Source organism: Hyposmocoma kahamanoa, unplaced genomic scaffold (assembly GCF_003589595.1).
Source record: "Hyposmocoma kahamanoa isolate Upper Pololo Valley unplaced genomic scaffold, ASM358959v1 92, whole genome shotgun sequence".
Taxonomy (NCBI): domain Eukaryota; kingdom Metazoa; phylum Arthropoda; class Insecta; order Lepidoptera; family Cosmopterigidae; genus Hyposmocoma; species Hyposmocoma kahamanoa.
In genome coordinates this window covers 369,134-385,503 of record NW_020654748.1, presented here as the reverse complement: position 1 = coordinate 385,503, position 16,370 = coordinate 369,134, and the positions used below count along the sequence as shown (strand labels likewise).

At 35.9% G+C, this 16,370-nt stretch overlaps 1 protein-coding gene across 4 annotated transcripts in view; it reads right to left on the bottom strand.

Annotated features, from left to right (window-relative positions):
* LOC113236492 (netrin receptor UNC5C-like) overlaps positions 1-16,370 on the bottom strand; it is a 134,320-nt gene that overhangs the window by 33,766 nt on the left and 84,184 nt on the right. For all 4 annotated transcript variants that reach the window (XM_026472589.1, XM_026472590.1, XM_026472591.1 and 1 more), the window contains exon 5: positions 13,147-13,225. In XM_026472589.1, the coding sequence (XP_026328374.1) occupies positions 13,147-13,225 (79 nt within the window). The remainder of the gene's footprint in view (positions 1-13,146; positions 13,226-16,370) is intronic.

Here is a 16,370-nt window from a genome sequence, read left to right as displayed (position 1 = left end):
TAATCTTGTGTTTATTTATGACTCTAAAAATATAATTAACAATCATAATAAAATATATTTGACTTTACCTTTAAAATATATGATAACAAATTAACTATTACTTCTTCATTAAAAAACAGCTTAATTTTTTAAAATAGCAAATATAAAAACTGACTTGTTATACAATTATTAAATTGTAATATGAATATAATTATGTATATCTTAACTTCTGACACACTAAATGTATAAACTACCATAACACAAAATATTCATAAAAAATAAATATATATATTTAATTTGATTTATGTGTAAAATCAAATGAAATACTTGTATTTTATTTATTTATGATTTTTTGTTTTATGATAGTTTATTCTATTAAATTTTAAATAATAAATTTTACTTATACTAGTATTAATTATGAGTTTCTTTGGATTCGGACTAACATAATATTATTACTTACTTAAAATTAGAAGTCTTTTTAATCAATATTTAAGTCTTGTCGATTTCACAAATGAATACTTTCTTTAACATAAATTGTCAGAATCAAATTTCCAAATAATATGAACTTTGCCAAATCAAATATCGCCAAATAATCTGTTATAATTACATAACAGGATATTCTAAGCCAGAGAAATCCAAATCGAATATAAGTTCACCCCGTCTGCTGGGTGTGGGTTCTGGTAAAACGCGAATAATGTTGTCTGCATTAAGAGCACAGAAGTCATCAGGTTCTTTCCATATGAACACAGTGGTTCCATTTATAACATTGTGATACCTTTTTCTTGTAAATTTTGCGTATAACGGTTCGTCTCCATCATCATGTACCGCTATTATCTGTCCTACATATAGAACATTCTGTTTTTTGCTACTTAAAAACTTTGCCAGCACCCATACTCCTTCTCGCAGTGTTTTTGAACTTAGTGTACTAGTTTTATTACTAGTGCCAATATCTTGTTCATATGTAACAAAACCTAATTCAACAGGTTCATTATTAGCCTCCATTTGCTTATGGCTGGATCCTGAATGAAAAACGCTGGAAAATTGTGCTATCTCTTGCTTCCTTGAAGTAGAGAAGTGTGAACAATCATCTGTAATGCCACAATCGATGCAAGTCAATTCCCTCATATTTATCATTTTTGGTTGTTCCCGAGTCCATGTCAACTGATGCATTTTTTTTATTCCATGTAAGTTCTTTATTGGCCCAGAACTCTTCAGCAGACGATCTCCTTCTTTGATCTCATCTTCACTTACTTCAAGGGTGAGAACATTGGATTGTTCTTTGATTACTTGGACAAATGTCTCGTAGTCTGGGATGTCGTTTCCTTTAAGCACATGATTATTAGCGGTTCCTTTGACGGCAGCTCCAACTCCATCTGCAGGACCCTTGCCGTGAGAGGATTCCGAAAAATTCCAAGTACACTTAGAAACGTGTAAGATGTTAACCAGATGTTGAGTAAAAAGGTAAAAGTTAGTTTTGTTTTTATACTGACTACTCGGACCATCACTGGCAACATGTAAAACTTTGATGTTTTTATCTCTATTTATATGTAATAGAGCTTTCTTCAAGTGCGCGAATACCGCTGCTGCGTCATGGCGAAGGCATGGTGAAACTGAACAAAACGAAATTGGTTCAGTTTTTCCAGTGGTCTCTGATAGATAATAAAGCACACCTGAGTGAATAGAAACTTGTTGACGGGACGCTCCAAAATGCACCGATTGTGCTTCTGTAAAATATTTACAGGAGAAGTTTTCTGAGAAGTCGATGTGAATTAAGACTTCCCCTTCTTTCAAATGTTCTTTAATGTGATTCAGGGTTTTGTGCTGGTTGCTAATATTAAACTTGTGTAGCAAAAACTTTGGTAGATAATCGAGAAATTTTTCAACAAGATCCTTCTTCGTCGCTATAAGTCTAGCTTTAACAGTTCTTCTTATTGTTTTATTGTGTCCTTTTATATTACGCTCCTCGTTTTTGTTAATCCATTGATGATACGATATTTCATCGTTTTCAAATGTTCCGATTAGAGGCGATTTGCGACTACATTGTTCACATTTTCGACTCATGCATGCGTAAGAATTAACGTCACACACTACATTTTCGATAACGTCTATTCCACTTCGTAAAATATTCAATGATCTCAGTCTTTCCAAAATCATTTTAAAATTTTCATGTAAAACACACATGCACGTGTCGCGATCTGACAATTTTGCTCGCAGGATCCAGAACGGACGAAGGCGGCAGAATGATGCATAACTTACGCGGTAGCTTTGCGGTACTTGCGCATTATATTTTTTGTGTAAATTCTCCAGAGAGTCGCAAAGAAACCTCTTTTGCTTCTTAATCTTCTTTCGTGTAACAGTATCTTTGAGCCCCGGGCTGATCATGGAGTTTTCTTCATCCTCCAAAAACTTCTCTATAGAATTCTTGCGTTTATGCCAATTTTCTTTGTGGAGTTTTTGTTTTTTTTGTGTTGTCGTAGGTACAATTTGGTGAGTTTTTATTAATCTCTGTATTTTTTTTTTTAATCTGTTTATCTCATTTCTCTGATTTTTTATTATTTTGCCTTGTTTATGGATTGCAAACCGCGCAAGATCTCTGCTCTCCTTAACACGTTTTAGCCCTTCCAGCTTTTGTCTGCTTAAAGCAGAATCAACTGAACTACCCACAGATGAAGGAGAACCCGTACATGGGGTTTCAAATGTTCTTGATGGAGATTTGGTTTTGGATACGAGATTTGGTGTAGACACACGTTTTCTGATTAGATTCTGCAGTCGAACATTATTTGCCGGGGTTAAAGGACTGCTACATCTTGACAATGGAATGTCTTCACGAAATATAGATGGTGAAGGGCTTCTATCTCGCACAGGATCTATGTCAGAATCGGTGGAAGGGGTATTTTCCCTGAAAGGTCTAAAAGCACGTTCAGCTGTCTTCTTTTTTGCTCTCCTTATCTTAGCATAATCACGCCACTCTTTACGCTTTGCTCTTTGATGACGCGGTGTGAGATCTCCTATTAGTAAAATCTTCTTCTCAGCTTTTCTTTTCTGACGACGTTCTTTTTCTTTTCTTAAATATTCTGCATATTTTACAGGATCTGCTTTTATTTTAGCTCTTCTCCTTCGTTCTCTTTCTACTTTTGCTTTTTTCTTTTCGTCAGGGTGGTCCTTCTTCGGTGGCATCTAAACCAATAAAATCATAAAACTTAAGTTAGTAGGCTGCATGCTCTAGCCTTCTAAGGTCTGATGACATTAGTTGCTGGAAAACTGTGGCAATACAAAAGCTGTATGCTAATACATTGTTAAAATGCAGTGAAGTGTTTATTAAGCTAATATTGTAAAACAGAATAGGAAAAATAATATTTAAAAATGATATATTAATTTCTTTGAGTAGTTATTAATAACTCGAGGAGTGTGTCCAAACCATGCACTTATATGTCCGAACCAAGTTCTCAAAATGCCATGGTTTGGAATGCCTTGGTTCGGACATTTTCATGCCGTGCCGGGTATAACCTAACAACTGTTAAAGATTAAGTAAATATGGTCCTTTTTATAGAATATACGTAGTTTAAGATAATCCATAATGCAATAATTATAATTTTAACAATAATATTACCTTCGGTATGTCGAACACGATGCGGACAGGTTATGCTTTTCCTTTTTGAAATAATTATTTTGGAAAAAACTTTACTTCGTCCTCAACAACTGAGGCCATTTAAAAAACTAACCGATTATAGTGTTGCCGGTTCAAAAAAACAAATAAAATGATACCAGCTGAATTTCGTAATTTCCTACTACCTTGGACGATTTTTTATTTAAGACCTCGGTTCGGACAAAAAAATCGAAGACAAAGTTTGGATTTTTATTAAGTATAGAAAACTTGAAGATAAAATTATATTGTTTTGTAAATACATAGCTATAACGTTCAGCTTGATCCTCAAAGTATATTTATAACAATTAATATGGCAGTTTATTTTATAAAAAAACAATAATATTAAATTTTGGAGTACGGACACGGCATGGCGCGGACTTTTAGCACATGTTTTATTTTATAACTCTGAAACCTGAATATTTCAGGAGTAGCTGCGATTGCTATTACATAGATTCGGTCAACAACATATCTTAACAAAAAACAAATAAACCTTTCATGCCTTAGATTAAGAAATTCTCAGAGAAGACACTTTTTTACGTAAGAATAAGAATTACCCATATACTATAAGACATCTAATAGAATTTAATTCGATTGAATATTTTAAGAGTTCAAATTCCCTCAAGATATCTCAAAGAAGGTTTCTAGATAATTTAAAGTAAAAGTGGGCACAACTTTATTAGTAGATCACAAGAGTGCTTTGAGAAACTATCTGTAGGTAGTGTTAAGAGTCATTCTTATCTTTTTTCTGAAGTAACCCTTCTAGAATGCTACAAGACCATTTGTAGAATGTAGAAAGTTTTTATTTAGTCTTGTAGATAGTTTTTAGATAATTTATAGTCTATGATAGTTTTCTTAGTAATGCTATTTTAAAACCAAAATACTAAAGCGTTACAAACATAGGACGCAATTCTCTTAATACTAATAGACTTCATGTTTAATGGCTTACAAAATATAAACTATAGGTATAAATTGCAACATGGCGAAATTAGATATAATATTTCTGACTTTTTCGCGCAATGTTTAATCGGTTGGAAAGCGCAAATTAACGTGCGACTTTAAATACATTGTGAAAAGTGATGTAAAACCTGTCATAAAAGTAATGCGCTCGCTAAATTTTAAATATTTAAGTATAAAATATAAACTTAATAAAAATACAGTTATCGATTTTCGGTTTTAAATATTTATAGAAAGCTTAAATATACAAAATAACTCACAAAACAAACCATTTCCAAGAAGTTCTAGGCTTTTTCAACTTAGATTTACTTTTTAAAAAGAAAAGAAATTTTTCTCGGCTACTTCATAGTCATTCTTTGAAAATAAAAATGGCGATAAGAATTTAAAGCTTTTTTCAAAACACAGTTGGGAACATTTTGTCTATAGCTTGATCTATAGAAAAACTTTAGAATACGAAAAGATTATTTTTACTTGCTTTAGTGTAGTTGAACTTGTCGAAGAATATTCCTCCTATGAGATTTTTATGATTGTCTACAAAACGCGATGTTTCTAAGCGATTGTTTCTTTTGACAGTATTACAAAACCCTTATAAGCTGTTACCAAATAATGAGCGCTTTATGCATTAAAACACTTTTCAAAACACTTGGTCAAAAAAACAATTGGAAATAATCCAATTTGTCGCAAAAAAAAAACGTTATTCTGCATAATTGTATGGAATGTGTTATAATATGACTAGAAAGGTGGATACATTTACTATCATTTAAATATAAGGAATATTTTAATGACATACCTAACTTATGATGGTAGAAATACAATTTTCATTACAACATTGAGGTTATTTTTTCACGCCAACCACATTTCACACAATGATTTCACTGTATTCCATTGATAAACGGCACAATACACATACACTACATTGAAGTACAGTAGTTTACGCGCTCATTTCAATTGTTTTTATCATTTCACAACACGGAATTACTTCACAATGTTTATTTATTTGTCAACAAACAAATGCCGGCCATGACCAGCCCGAGCGCGAATTACGACTTGTATCCAGCGTTGCCAATTTGTAGGGAATTCCCCTTCTAGTGAAAAGTATTTGAATACAGGTATAATGGAGTAGCCTTTATTATTTATAAATAAATTTTATATGTAAATGTTGAATTTTATACAATGCCATTATTTACGAGTTAGGGTGTCTGATGTTTTTTTCTTGAGTTTCGAGAATTCTCTTACCCGATTTCTCGAGTTATTCGAGAATTTTTTTAAAAACCGTAAAAAATCAGCTCAATCGACTATAAAAATAAATGTGAACTTTTCGAAAGTTGTTTTGGCCTGGGTGTTCTGAGTTGTGCCCCGAAATAAATTCCATCGTTCTTGGTCCCAGGTTCGATTCCCAGTAGAACCAATTTGGGAAATGAACTTTTGTAAATTGGTTTTGCTCTGGGATTCTGTTGTTCTGATACTCATGGGGAGTATGTACAGAGAGTTCCCTAGTTTCAGACCAGGTGATTGTCTTACAATAGAATACCAACACCAGAACCATTTAGAAAAGTTAATTTGTTAAATTGATCCTACCGGTATAGAACCCGGGAACTTCTCATCCAGTGCCCACAGTGCAAACCGTTAGGCTATCAAGGTTGTACTATTTGGATTATTATGCATTGTTTGCATGTGAAGGCTACAAATTGCTTAAACTTTTATAAAAATATCCTATTTAATTTGCAGTGTCAGTCTGCTTCAATTACCTTCTTTGTTTCTTAAGTTGGTATATTTTGTCATTCAACCAACTTTTGATTTTTAATGCATTTTGTCGGTGTAAGATGTTCTCTGTTAATACTTGTCACTTTCTCCTTAAGTTCAAGCTATGTTTACTGGATAAATTCCTGTATTCAAAGTACCGATGTTTAGATTTTTTTTAATTCAAATTTAACGTAAAGCCAAACTTTCATAATCCTGAAAACCGATTCATAATAAAACCGTTATGCTTTGGAGTTTTGGATGCTTATTACAAAGAAAAGACTAAGTTAGCTTAGGTTTGTTTTGTAATATTCTAAAAAAAAAACCTAAAAAAATAGTTTCGGGATTATGGAAATTCATGCAAACGTTATTTCGGGCAAATGTGTTTTCGGCCTTCTGATTCGTAACCCCAAGCCGTAGAAAGAGTACAACAATATTTGAAAGTATTACTAACATGTATTAAAAATATTTTAATAATAACATTAGCATCAAAGCGACTCTATGAAATTTTTGTTCTAAATATTTCAAACGCTTGTGTTTGAAACAATTGAAATTGACGTGTTGGGTCTCGTTCAGTCTTTTACGCAAGCTATGAGTCGGAAAGAGACAGTTAGTTATTTGATTATTTTGATTGCTTTTGTAATTTATATTTACGATTAATTTAAATATAAATTAAATACTATATAATATACTAGTGCATAAAATAACACTTTTAAATGATAACTATGATAACACAATGTAGTACTTACTGAAAATATTTTTACTGCCTCCGTGGCCGAACGGTTACCATGCCGGACTGCCATGCAGAGGTCCCAAGTTCAATTCCCGGGTCGGGAGAAATATTTGTTTGGCCTACATTTATTTCTCTCGTGAGTTTGGATGTAATTTGTGGTTGTCTACGTGTGTGTCCATGGCACCCGCGACCAGTGTTAGGCGTTAATCAATTAAATTTCAATCAATAATTCAATCAGATTAAAAAATCAATTCAATTGAAATCAATTGCAATTGATTTCAATTGAATTGATTTTAATTGCAATTAAATTTGCAATTAAAATCAATTCCGGCCGGTTGGGGGCCCCGGTTGGGAATCCCGCTTGGGGGCCCCGGTTGGGGTCCCCGGTTGGGGTCCCCGGTTGGGGGCCGGTTTTGGGGCCCGATTGGGGGCCCCAGTTGGGGGCCCGGTTGGGGGGCCCGGTTGGGGGGCCCGGTTGGGGGCCCCGGTTGGAGGCCCGGTTGGGGGCCCTGTTGGGGGCCCTGTTGGGGCCCCCGGTTAGGGCCCCGGTTGGGGCTCCGGTTAGGGAACCGGTTGGGGCCCACGTTTGGGGGCCCGGTTGGGGGGCCCGCTTGGGTGGCCCGGTTGGGGGCCCGGTTGGGTGACCCGTTTGTAGGACCGCGTTGGGGGCCCGTTTGTGGGGCCCGGTTGGGGGCCCCCGGTTGGGGGCCCCCGTTTGGGGCCCAGTTGTGGGCCACGGTTTGGGGGCCCCGGATCCATCAGGCCCCATAACTGGCCCCTAACCGGGCCCCGCAACCGGGCCACCCAACCGGGGGCCCCAACCGGGGCCCCAACCGGGGCCCACAAGCGGGTCCCCAACCGGGGCCCCAACCGGGCCCCCCAACCCTGCCCCCAGCAGGCCCCCAACAGGCCCCCACAACCAACGCCCTAACTCACCCCCATATGCCCTATAAATTTATCATAATTGTCAGTTTTAATTGTTAATTGTTAATCAAAAACATTGAAAAGATTGAAAATTAATTAATTGTTAATTGCGGTTCTCGCAACTAACAATTGATCAATCGTTAATTGCTGTTTCGCAATTGACAATTAATCAATTGTCAATCTTTAATTAAAAAACCAGAACAATTAAATTTTGCCCAACACTGCCCGCGACACAAGGTTTCCCTAGTGCGGGGCTATGTTGATTGTGTACGTTATTATTATTATAGTGATTTTTGGGGATTTTGAACAATTGGCATTGGCAACGCTGATTGTATCGAATGATGTGACTTAATATCCAAGGTTTACCACCTCCACCAGATCTTTTAGTATTCTTTACTTCATCCATTTTGCATAAACTCTTACCAATAGAGTAAAAACCCTAATTGTAGTATGTTTTTAAATAAAATGTACTGAAGACACGCTATAACGTGTTTGTCAATAAGTACAAACACTACAGAATGTCTATAAATTAAATATATCTAGAATAAACTTAAGAACACTAGTTTTTAGAGTATCAATAGGCTTTACTGGATGTGTATAGAACAATTTTACTAAAAATAATCAGTTGTTCTACAGATGAACTTAAAATAAGGACTATAAGAGTAAATCTTAAGAGAGATTACACTTAATTAAGTTGTTTGGTATTGAGAAGGTTTTAAAATTTGGACTTGAGTGAAATAAGTCTATAAGAACAACTTCTTTTTTCTAAAACCATTTATAGAGAACTATTATCTAAATCTATACCATATTAAGACTGTTTATAGATATAACAGTTTTAAGACATTTAAAGTGTGCTCCTTGGGAGGGCATGACAGCCTCAGCATCGAGCATCTGCAGCACGCCGGAGTGCACCTTCCTAGAGTTCTAGCCATGTTTTTCACTTTGTGTATTGGACATTCTCATCTTCCAGAAGCACTAATTAAAACTATTGTAGTACCAATACTGAAAAACAAAACTGGGGCACTTCGGATATAGGCAACTACAAACCAATTTCACTGGCACCTGTAATAGTAATAGTGTTGGACAGTCTGCTTGATAAACACATGGAAATACGCATAAAACTGCACGACACTCAATTCGGGTTTAGACCCGGACTATCCATAGACAGTGCAATCCTATTACTCAAGCATACTGTTCAATACTATGCTGACAGAAGTACGCCTGTGGTTGCCTGTTTCCTTGACTTATCCAAAGCCTTCGATTTGGTAAATTACGACTTGCTCTGGCGTAGTTGAGGAAAGGTTCACAGGTTTCTGGTGAGATCATTCAACTGCTCAAGTTCTGGTACAGCGAGCAGTCTAATAGTGTAAGGTGGGCAGGTTCCTTCTCGGAAGAGTTATGGGTTGGATGGCGGGGTGAGGCAGGGGGGTTTGTCGTCTCCCCGCCTATTCAACTTATATATGAATAAGCTGATCGAGGAACTCGGTGAAACCGGTATCGGTTGTCATGTAGGCGGGGTCTGCGTAAATAATATCAGTTACGCAGACGATATGGTTTTGTTGAGTCCTTTCATCGGTGCCATGAGGAGACTGCTTCACATTTTTGAAAAATACGCTGAGACCCATGGGCTCAGATACAATGCGACCAAGAGTGAAATGATGGTTTTCAAGGCTGGTAAGAAGACCTTTACCACATTACAGTCAATTACGCAGGCTGGCCCTTAACAGAGTGGTCTGCTTTAAGTATCTATGTCACTAGGTCACTGAAGATCTGAGTGATGACTTGGATTTGGAGAGGGAGTGCAGGGCGCTCTCTGTCCGCTGCAATATGCTGGCTCGCAGGTTTGCACGTTCTACAAAAGAGGTGAAGACGACAATTTTTTAAAAAGTTTTCTGTCAGTCCTTCTACCCGCTCACGCGATACATGCAGCCGTAGACGCATACCACACCTAGAGGTGCCGGTGATGATTTTATACCGATTTATCGGATATCGAAGTTATAACAGGTAAAAGAACTAATATTAATTGCTATTTCGGTAACTACTCTAGCAAACCATAAAGTTTTTAATGCCTGGGTCTGTCATTTAAAAAAATAAACAACTTCAAAAATACGTCACGACAATCGTGTGTGTTACTGTTTGGGCTGGTGATTTCGGTGTTTATTTATTGAAAACTTACCGTAAGTAGCGTTTTTTAAGTTTTTTATATTTATTTAGCAATGCAGAATAATAATTTTTATTTATAAAAACTTGTATTTAAACTGAATGCTGCTCTAATTTGCGAAACCAAATAGCCGCCATTTTGCGGTAGGAGGAGCGCATCGCGTGAGCGGCTACACGTGCAGCCTATGTGGTCAGATACACGCAGAGAGCATGTAGCGCTCTGCGCGTACAATACAACAACGCGTTCAGGGTTCTGATGGGGCTTTGGCGCCGCTGTAGCGCGTCTGGCATGTTCTGCGCGGCGAGGGCGGATGGCTTCCACGCCATAATGCGGAAGCGCTGCGCTTCCACGCTGCTCCGTGTGCTTGCCAGCCCTAACACCATTCTGAACACGGTTGCACACAGGTGGGACAGTCCATTTATTGAACATTGGCTGAGTCTACATAAACATTAGATTAATATGTATTACTAACAGTAGTTACATAAGAATTATGATTGTATACTAACCAAATATGGATTATTTTTGTCTGAAATAAATTATATTCTTATTATTGTAAAACCCTAGAATTATTAAACATAACAAATATCCGTTCAAATTTGTGTTTTATTTACGTTCTATATTACTTCTTCAGAATTTTTTTTGACTGTAGAATCTTTACAAAAAGTCGACCCTAACGGGAGGCCCTGTCTCGGTCTTGTATGATGGCTCATATTGAATGATTATTTTTAAGAACAACATGACTGAACAACCATATTCTATCCTTGTCTTATGTTGTCGCTTCAGTTTGAGTTAAAGTAGTTTAAACGGAACGCATAGATGTTGTTCCCGACCAGAAGCGTGCCATATGCGAGGTTTTTTTCTGTAAAAATGGCTGCACCAGACGAAGCGTTAAGCGTCAAGCGTGACCCTTTGTCAAGCGCTGTATTCCTCTTACTTATTTTAGGACTATATTAAATTTGAGTTGTATGTCGCCACTTTGACTGCACAATCTGCTTATGCGTGACCCCATAGAAATCTTCCTTCATGTAAGCACGAGGGATATACAAGCAAGTGCTGTATGGACTGTGTTTGGGCACAGCAGTCCCATCAAGTTAGACTAACATCCCTGAACCCCCATTTACACATTTTCTTTCGATTTAAGGATCGCAATTAACACATCCTGTACTAAAGATGATACTAATTAAAATGACAAACCCATTTTCCGGATCTAAAATTCGTCTTTTTAAACAAACTAATGTTACGGACTATGTACAACTCAGGTCAATTCAAAAACAGTTTCATTTCCAATGTGTATAGCAATGGTGAATGCCTAGCAACTAGATATAAAACTTCCATACATCATAATAATCGAAGTTGCAATTTATAAGCAAATAATTGGCCAAGGTGCCAACTGAGACGATCAATATCATAAGCACGTACGTGTTGAGGGTACAAGAGTAATAAACACGCAATCCGTTATCGAAGAAACATCTATAAATTAAAGTACACCACACATAACCACAAGGTTTGAAATTACTAACATTAAGTGATTTAACGTAACATTGATAAAGACGGCAATTTTGTTACGAATTTGAAAATTCATCAAACCAATGCATGAAACGTTAAACAGTCCAACACTAGATAGAATATCGATGCAGGTAATTAAAAACTAGTACAATTTTTGGGACAACAAAAAGGTGATAACATTTATGGAGGTAACAAAAACCATGGTAGCGTCAAGCCTAGAAGTAAAAAGATTTTTATCATTGAAATGCTCTGTAGTAGACTTGTTTTAATGATCTTTCACAAATGAATATTCCCAATCAGAACCAAATAATCTGCAAAATAAGTATTTTGAACGTGCGTAGTCAGAGTTGGCGATTGTGATCAGTTAGTGAGGCGCCATACTTCGATGCGTAGGCGCACATCTAATGACTCTAACATGCTGTAAGCTTTATCTTCGTAGTAAGTCGACTTGACAAAATTGACACAACAAGCTTTTAAATTAAACGGGGGATTTGAGGAAGAAATTTATTTTTGTAACTTGTAAACATAGTGATGTTGACTTGATTAATACTGTGGTTTGTAAATGTTTTTGTCGCGATTCCAACTTCAAAAGAACTATAAAAAACTTCGTTCAGCTCAATATAATGTCCTAAATATATTTATAGGTAGCTATAAGAAGACAACAATAAAGGTAACTATATCAAAAACTCAATTTAATATAGATTACTTCATTGTTGTCTCTTTACTGGATTTAGTATGTGTTGCTTAGAACTTTAGTGAGGTTAATGAATAAAGATTATTCTCAATTGATATCAAATCGATCACTCTAATAATAAATAAAGCAATGAGACTAAATCATCAAATTGAAAAGATTTTAAGTCTACGTCAAGATGATACACTGTATTAACGGCCTCTTCCCACTGCAATGGCAATAATTGCAAGCCATCGGCGCCTGCCCTTTGATCCCACCTCACTAAAGATAGTTATTATGTACAGGCAAGGGTGAAATGAGCTCTAAACACCGACCATGTCGGTTGTCTTATAAATTATATATGAAATAATGAATCGTGAAATCTCGTTAAAGCCGTATTAAATCGTCTAGCGATGGTAATAATTTGTGAAGTAATAAATGTTAAGGATTTTCTAGTTAATGATTTAGTTAGAGATGAAGTAACAGTAATTTGAAATGAAGAGAAGGTTGAAGATGTATCTTTAAATGCAAATGTAGGTGTAGTCAATATAATTAAGTTTAGTAAAAGAAATAAAGTACACAAACAGTTCATCAAATAAGATCATTAACTATGTATAGAATCAGGAAATGAAACTATCTTTCCGGATTGAAATCGCGTATATTTGTTTTTTCAAACAAACCAACGCTTTGGGTCCTTTACAAGATCATAGTTGACAACTCCGGAAAAATAGTTTTATTTCCTATGTAACAATCGCGAAAACCTAAGAACTCGATATATTTAGAATTGTCGTATTTAACTATTCCAAACTTATAAACAAAGAAACGACACTCACCATAAACGGTTAACAGTGCAGGTTCCGAAATGCGTTTACCAGCGATATTTTCAGCCACACAGCTATAGTTCGCCATGTCCTGTGAACAAAATATCTGTATTAGACACGTAATAAGGACTATGAAAAATACTTATTTTTTCATCTAGAAGCAGTGGAGCTCCTTGTGAAAGAGTTCTTGGAGCCACCTTACCTACATCCACAGCCATGCAGTAATGTAAGCATTGCTGCGTTTCTGTTTTAAAGCTGATGAAAGTACATGCATATGAGACGTCAACTTTATGTCTCAGGGTGACAGACGCAATAACAGTGCTTTCAAATCTCTACGATTTAAAGCTTTTGTGTCATAGCAACGGTTATGGATAGGCATGTCGTAAGCGACAGTGATAAGCGTGGTGATAAGTCACCAGGCCTACGACTAGATCGTACCATCACGACGTTATCGTCGTTACTTAATATCGTAAAAAAATAAATTATTTTGCTGAAGATTAATATCATCCGCGGATAGAATAAAAAGAAAATGTAAATGTAGTTTAAAACCAGTATGCACTTTCCTTTGATCTTTACGCCAATTAATCGTCTTTTCTACTACACAAACATTTTAAAACAAAAATCCTGTAACTTTCTAAAAAACAAAAATTTTTACACTTTCTTGACACCATTCTTTAAAAGTTCCATCAGCAGCTATCGACGATAGCTATTTGTGGCGTATTTTGACATCCGTAGCTTAACTTGTTGAAACGACTCTGTGACGCTTTTTTTATATAGCTTCGACCCAGTTTTTAACCTTTTTATTATGCAGGCAGAAACAAATCTCAATCATTATCGACATTCAGACTAATTTTAATAATGGTTTTATGACATGCAATGCAGATTTTTTTAATTTTGTTGTAGTTTTGCGCAGGAGTATGGGTTTTTATTAATTTTCGGGGTATTTCTGACAGTGTTTTCATTCTGGGAATGTCAGAGTCGTATTCTAGACTTTACTCAATGCTCAAGTCAGGACTTGAGTATGATTCAAAGCACTACAAATCATACTCAAGTCCTTGCCATTATGGTCGTATTTTCAGTGCTTGAATTCATACTCAAGTCTGCTCAAATCCTGACTTGAGCATTGAGTAGAGTTCTGGAATACGACCTTAAGACTATAAATTTCGCAAATTCCGACGATTCTCGATTGGAACTCGGTGATATCGACAAAAATCTGCTAAATCAACAGTATTCTTTATTCTGGTTACAAGGACACAATCTGTGCAAATTGAAGAGCGATATTCTAGATACTCGTAATTAAACATACTTTGTTTCTTACGTGTCCAGTATAAACAGCTAAAAACTTTCATAAATATTGTTTTATTATATAATTAGAGTTAATAAAAGACTTGATCAAAATCCCATACTTTTTCTGCTTAAACCCCTATCCTATACGGAAAGATACTTTTGAAAGTGTCTTTTTTCCCGGACCCGAAAATAAAACGAGATAATAACGCCTTTAAGAAAGTTTTTAACCACATCGACGGCTGCGTAGTCCATAGTCTTCTGTAGCTGAGTCATTGACCCATTTGACACATGTGTTTTGAAATAAATTTCTTTTTCTGTATTGTATTGCATGTGTAATAAAGCAGTTTTTGTTTGACCAAATTACAAGTACAACTCATTTACGACAAGCCACCCGTTATTCGATTAGCATTACTGCTACAATTTGAAAAGCTGTATTGATTTGACAAAATTGTTTCAATTATAAAATATTTACAACTCCGGTGTCCTGTTTAGTGGAAAACTGATAAAATATTATAAACTAAACTTGGCAGAAAAAGTACAACAGCTGGAAATGGAAGAGAAAATATAAATATTTTACATCGTCCGACACTGCACATAAACTTGTTTTTCTCTCACAAAGCAGACAAGGGGAAGCGGCCAAAAATGTAAATGTATGTTTTATAAATTAAGCAACACGAATACAAAACGAACAATATGTTACGTATAAGGCTAGTCTAAATTCTCTTATCGTAAAAATTACAGAGCACGTCCTTAATTCAAATAAATAGGAGGATATATCTATAATTTGTTCACAATCAAATCAAGAAATTGCAAATTGCTGGCACTAACTAAACTACTGTAAAAAAGAAACGGTATTAAAGACGGCCTCGTTTTCAAACTAATTTAACCTAAACTATATCGGTTTTCATAAGACATAATTAGCCATCCATTATAAAACATAAGAGAGGTGGAAGAAGAGGACGCAAGAGGATATCATTGAAATGACAGCAATACTTATTGCGATTACCTTAATTAGGCTGACTGAGCCTTTGAAGGATAGTGTTACTGTAACACATACAGCAAAGACAGCTATTAATCCATGTTCGGCCGCAGAGGCTAATTAGTGAAAGCTGCGTAGCGGAAACCGGAGATGGAATGAGTTATTTGCGATTGTACCGTTGCAGGACTCGTGTTGGTTTGTACGTTTGATTAATGTCACTCGAGACTTTTTGGATGTGTACGTCTGTTACTTGTACTATATTTGGGTATTTCTTAATGGATATACTTATTTCTGGTACAGTGAGTGTTACTTTTGGATGGAGAGAGTCGGAGTAAATGTGAGTTGTACTACCAGAGTGAAGATCCAGTACACATCCAGGATAATATACACCTATATCGCATCCAAATATTGGAACACAATATCTAAACTGTGATACTGTATTAAAAAAATTCAACATCAAAGCCATAAATATGTTTTATGTAGGCATTTATTACTAGAAGTCTGAATGCGAACAACAAGACTGCTCCGCAAGGTTTTCATTGGCACTCTCACATCCTTATTTTATAACGCAAATAAAATAATCACATAATAATTTCAAGAACATTTTACGATCAATAAATTACAACATACATTGTTAACAGCATTAAACTAACCGCGAATCAAACAAAGGCATCGTTTAAAACTATAAAACACGTGCTCGAATTAGGTCAATACGTTTTGCCACCCATAAAGTGTATTAATTACAGAGTTTGGAAGCACGAACGCGGTTCTGTAATTAGAAATGCAAAGGACAAATAAGATTGCGGAGAAATATGCGATGTGGACGAAAGGGGAATTAATATTTAAAATAATGCTGCAAAAGATGACGAGATTGAAATTCAATTCCATAAAATAATATTATGACTTATTGAGTTCCTAGATTGAGTCAACCGTGACCATGGAACCTGTAAAGAGCCCGAAACATTGAGTT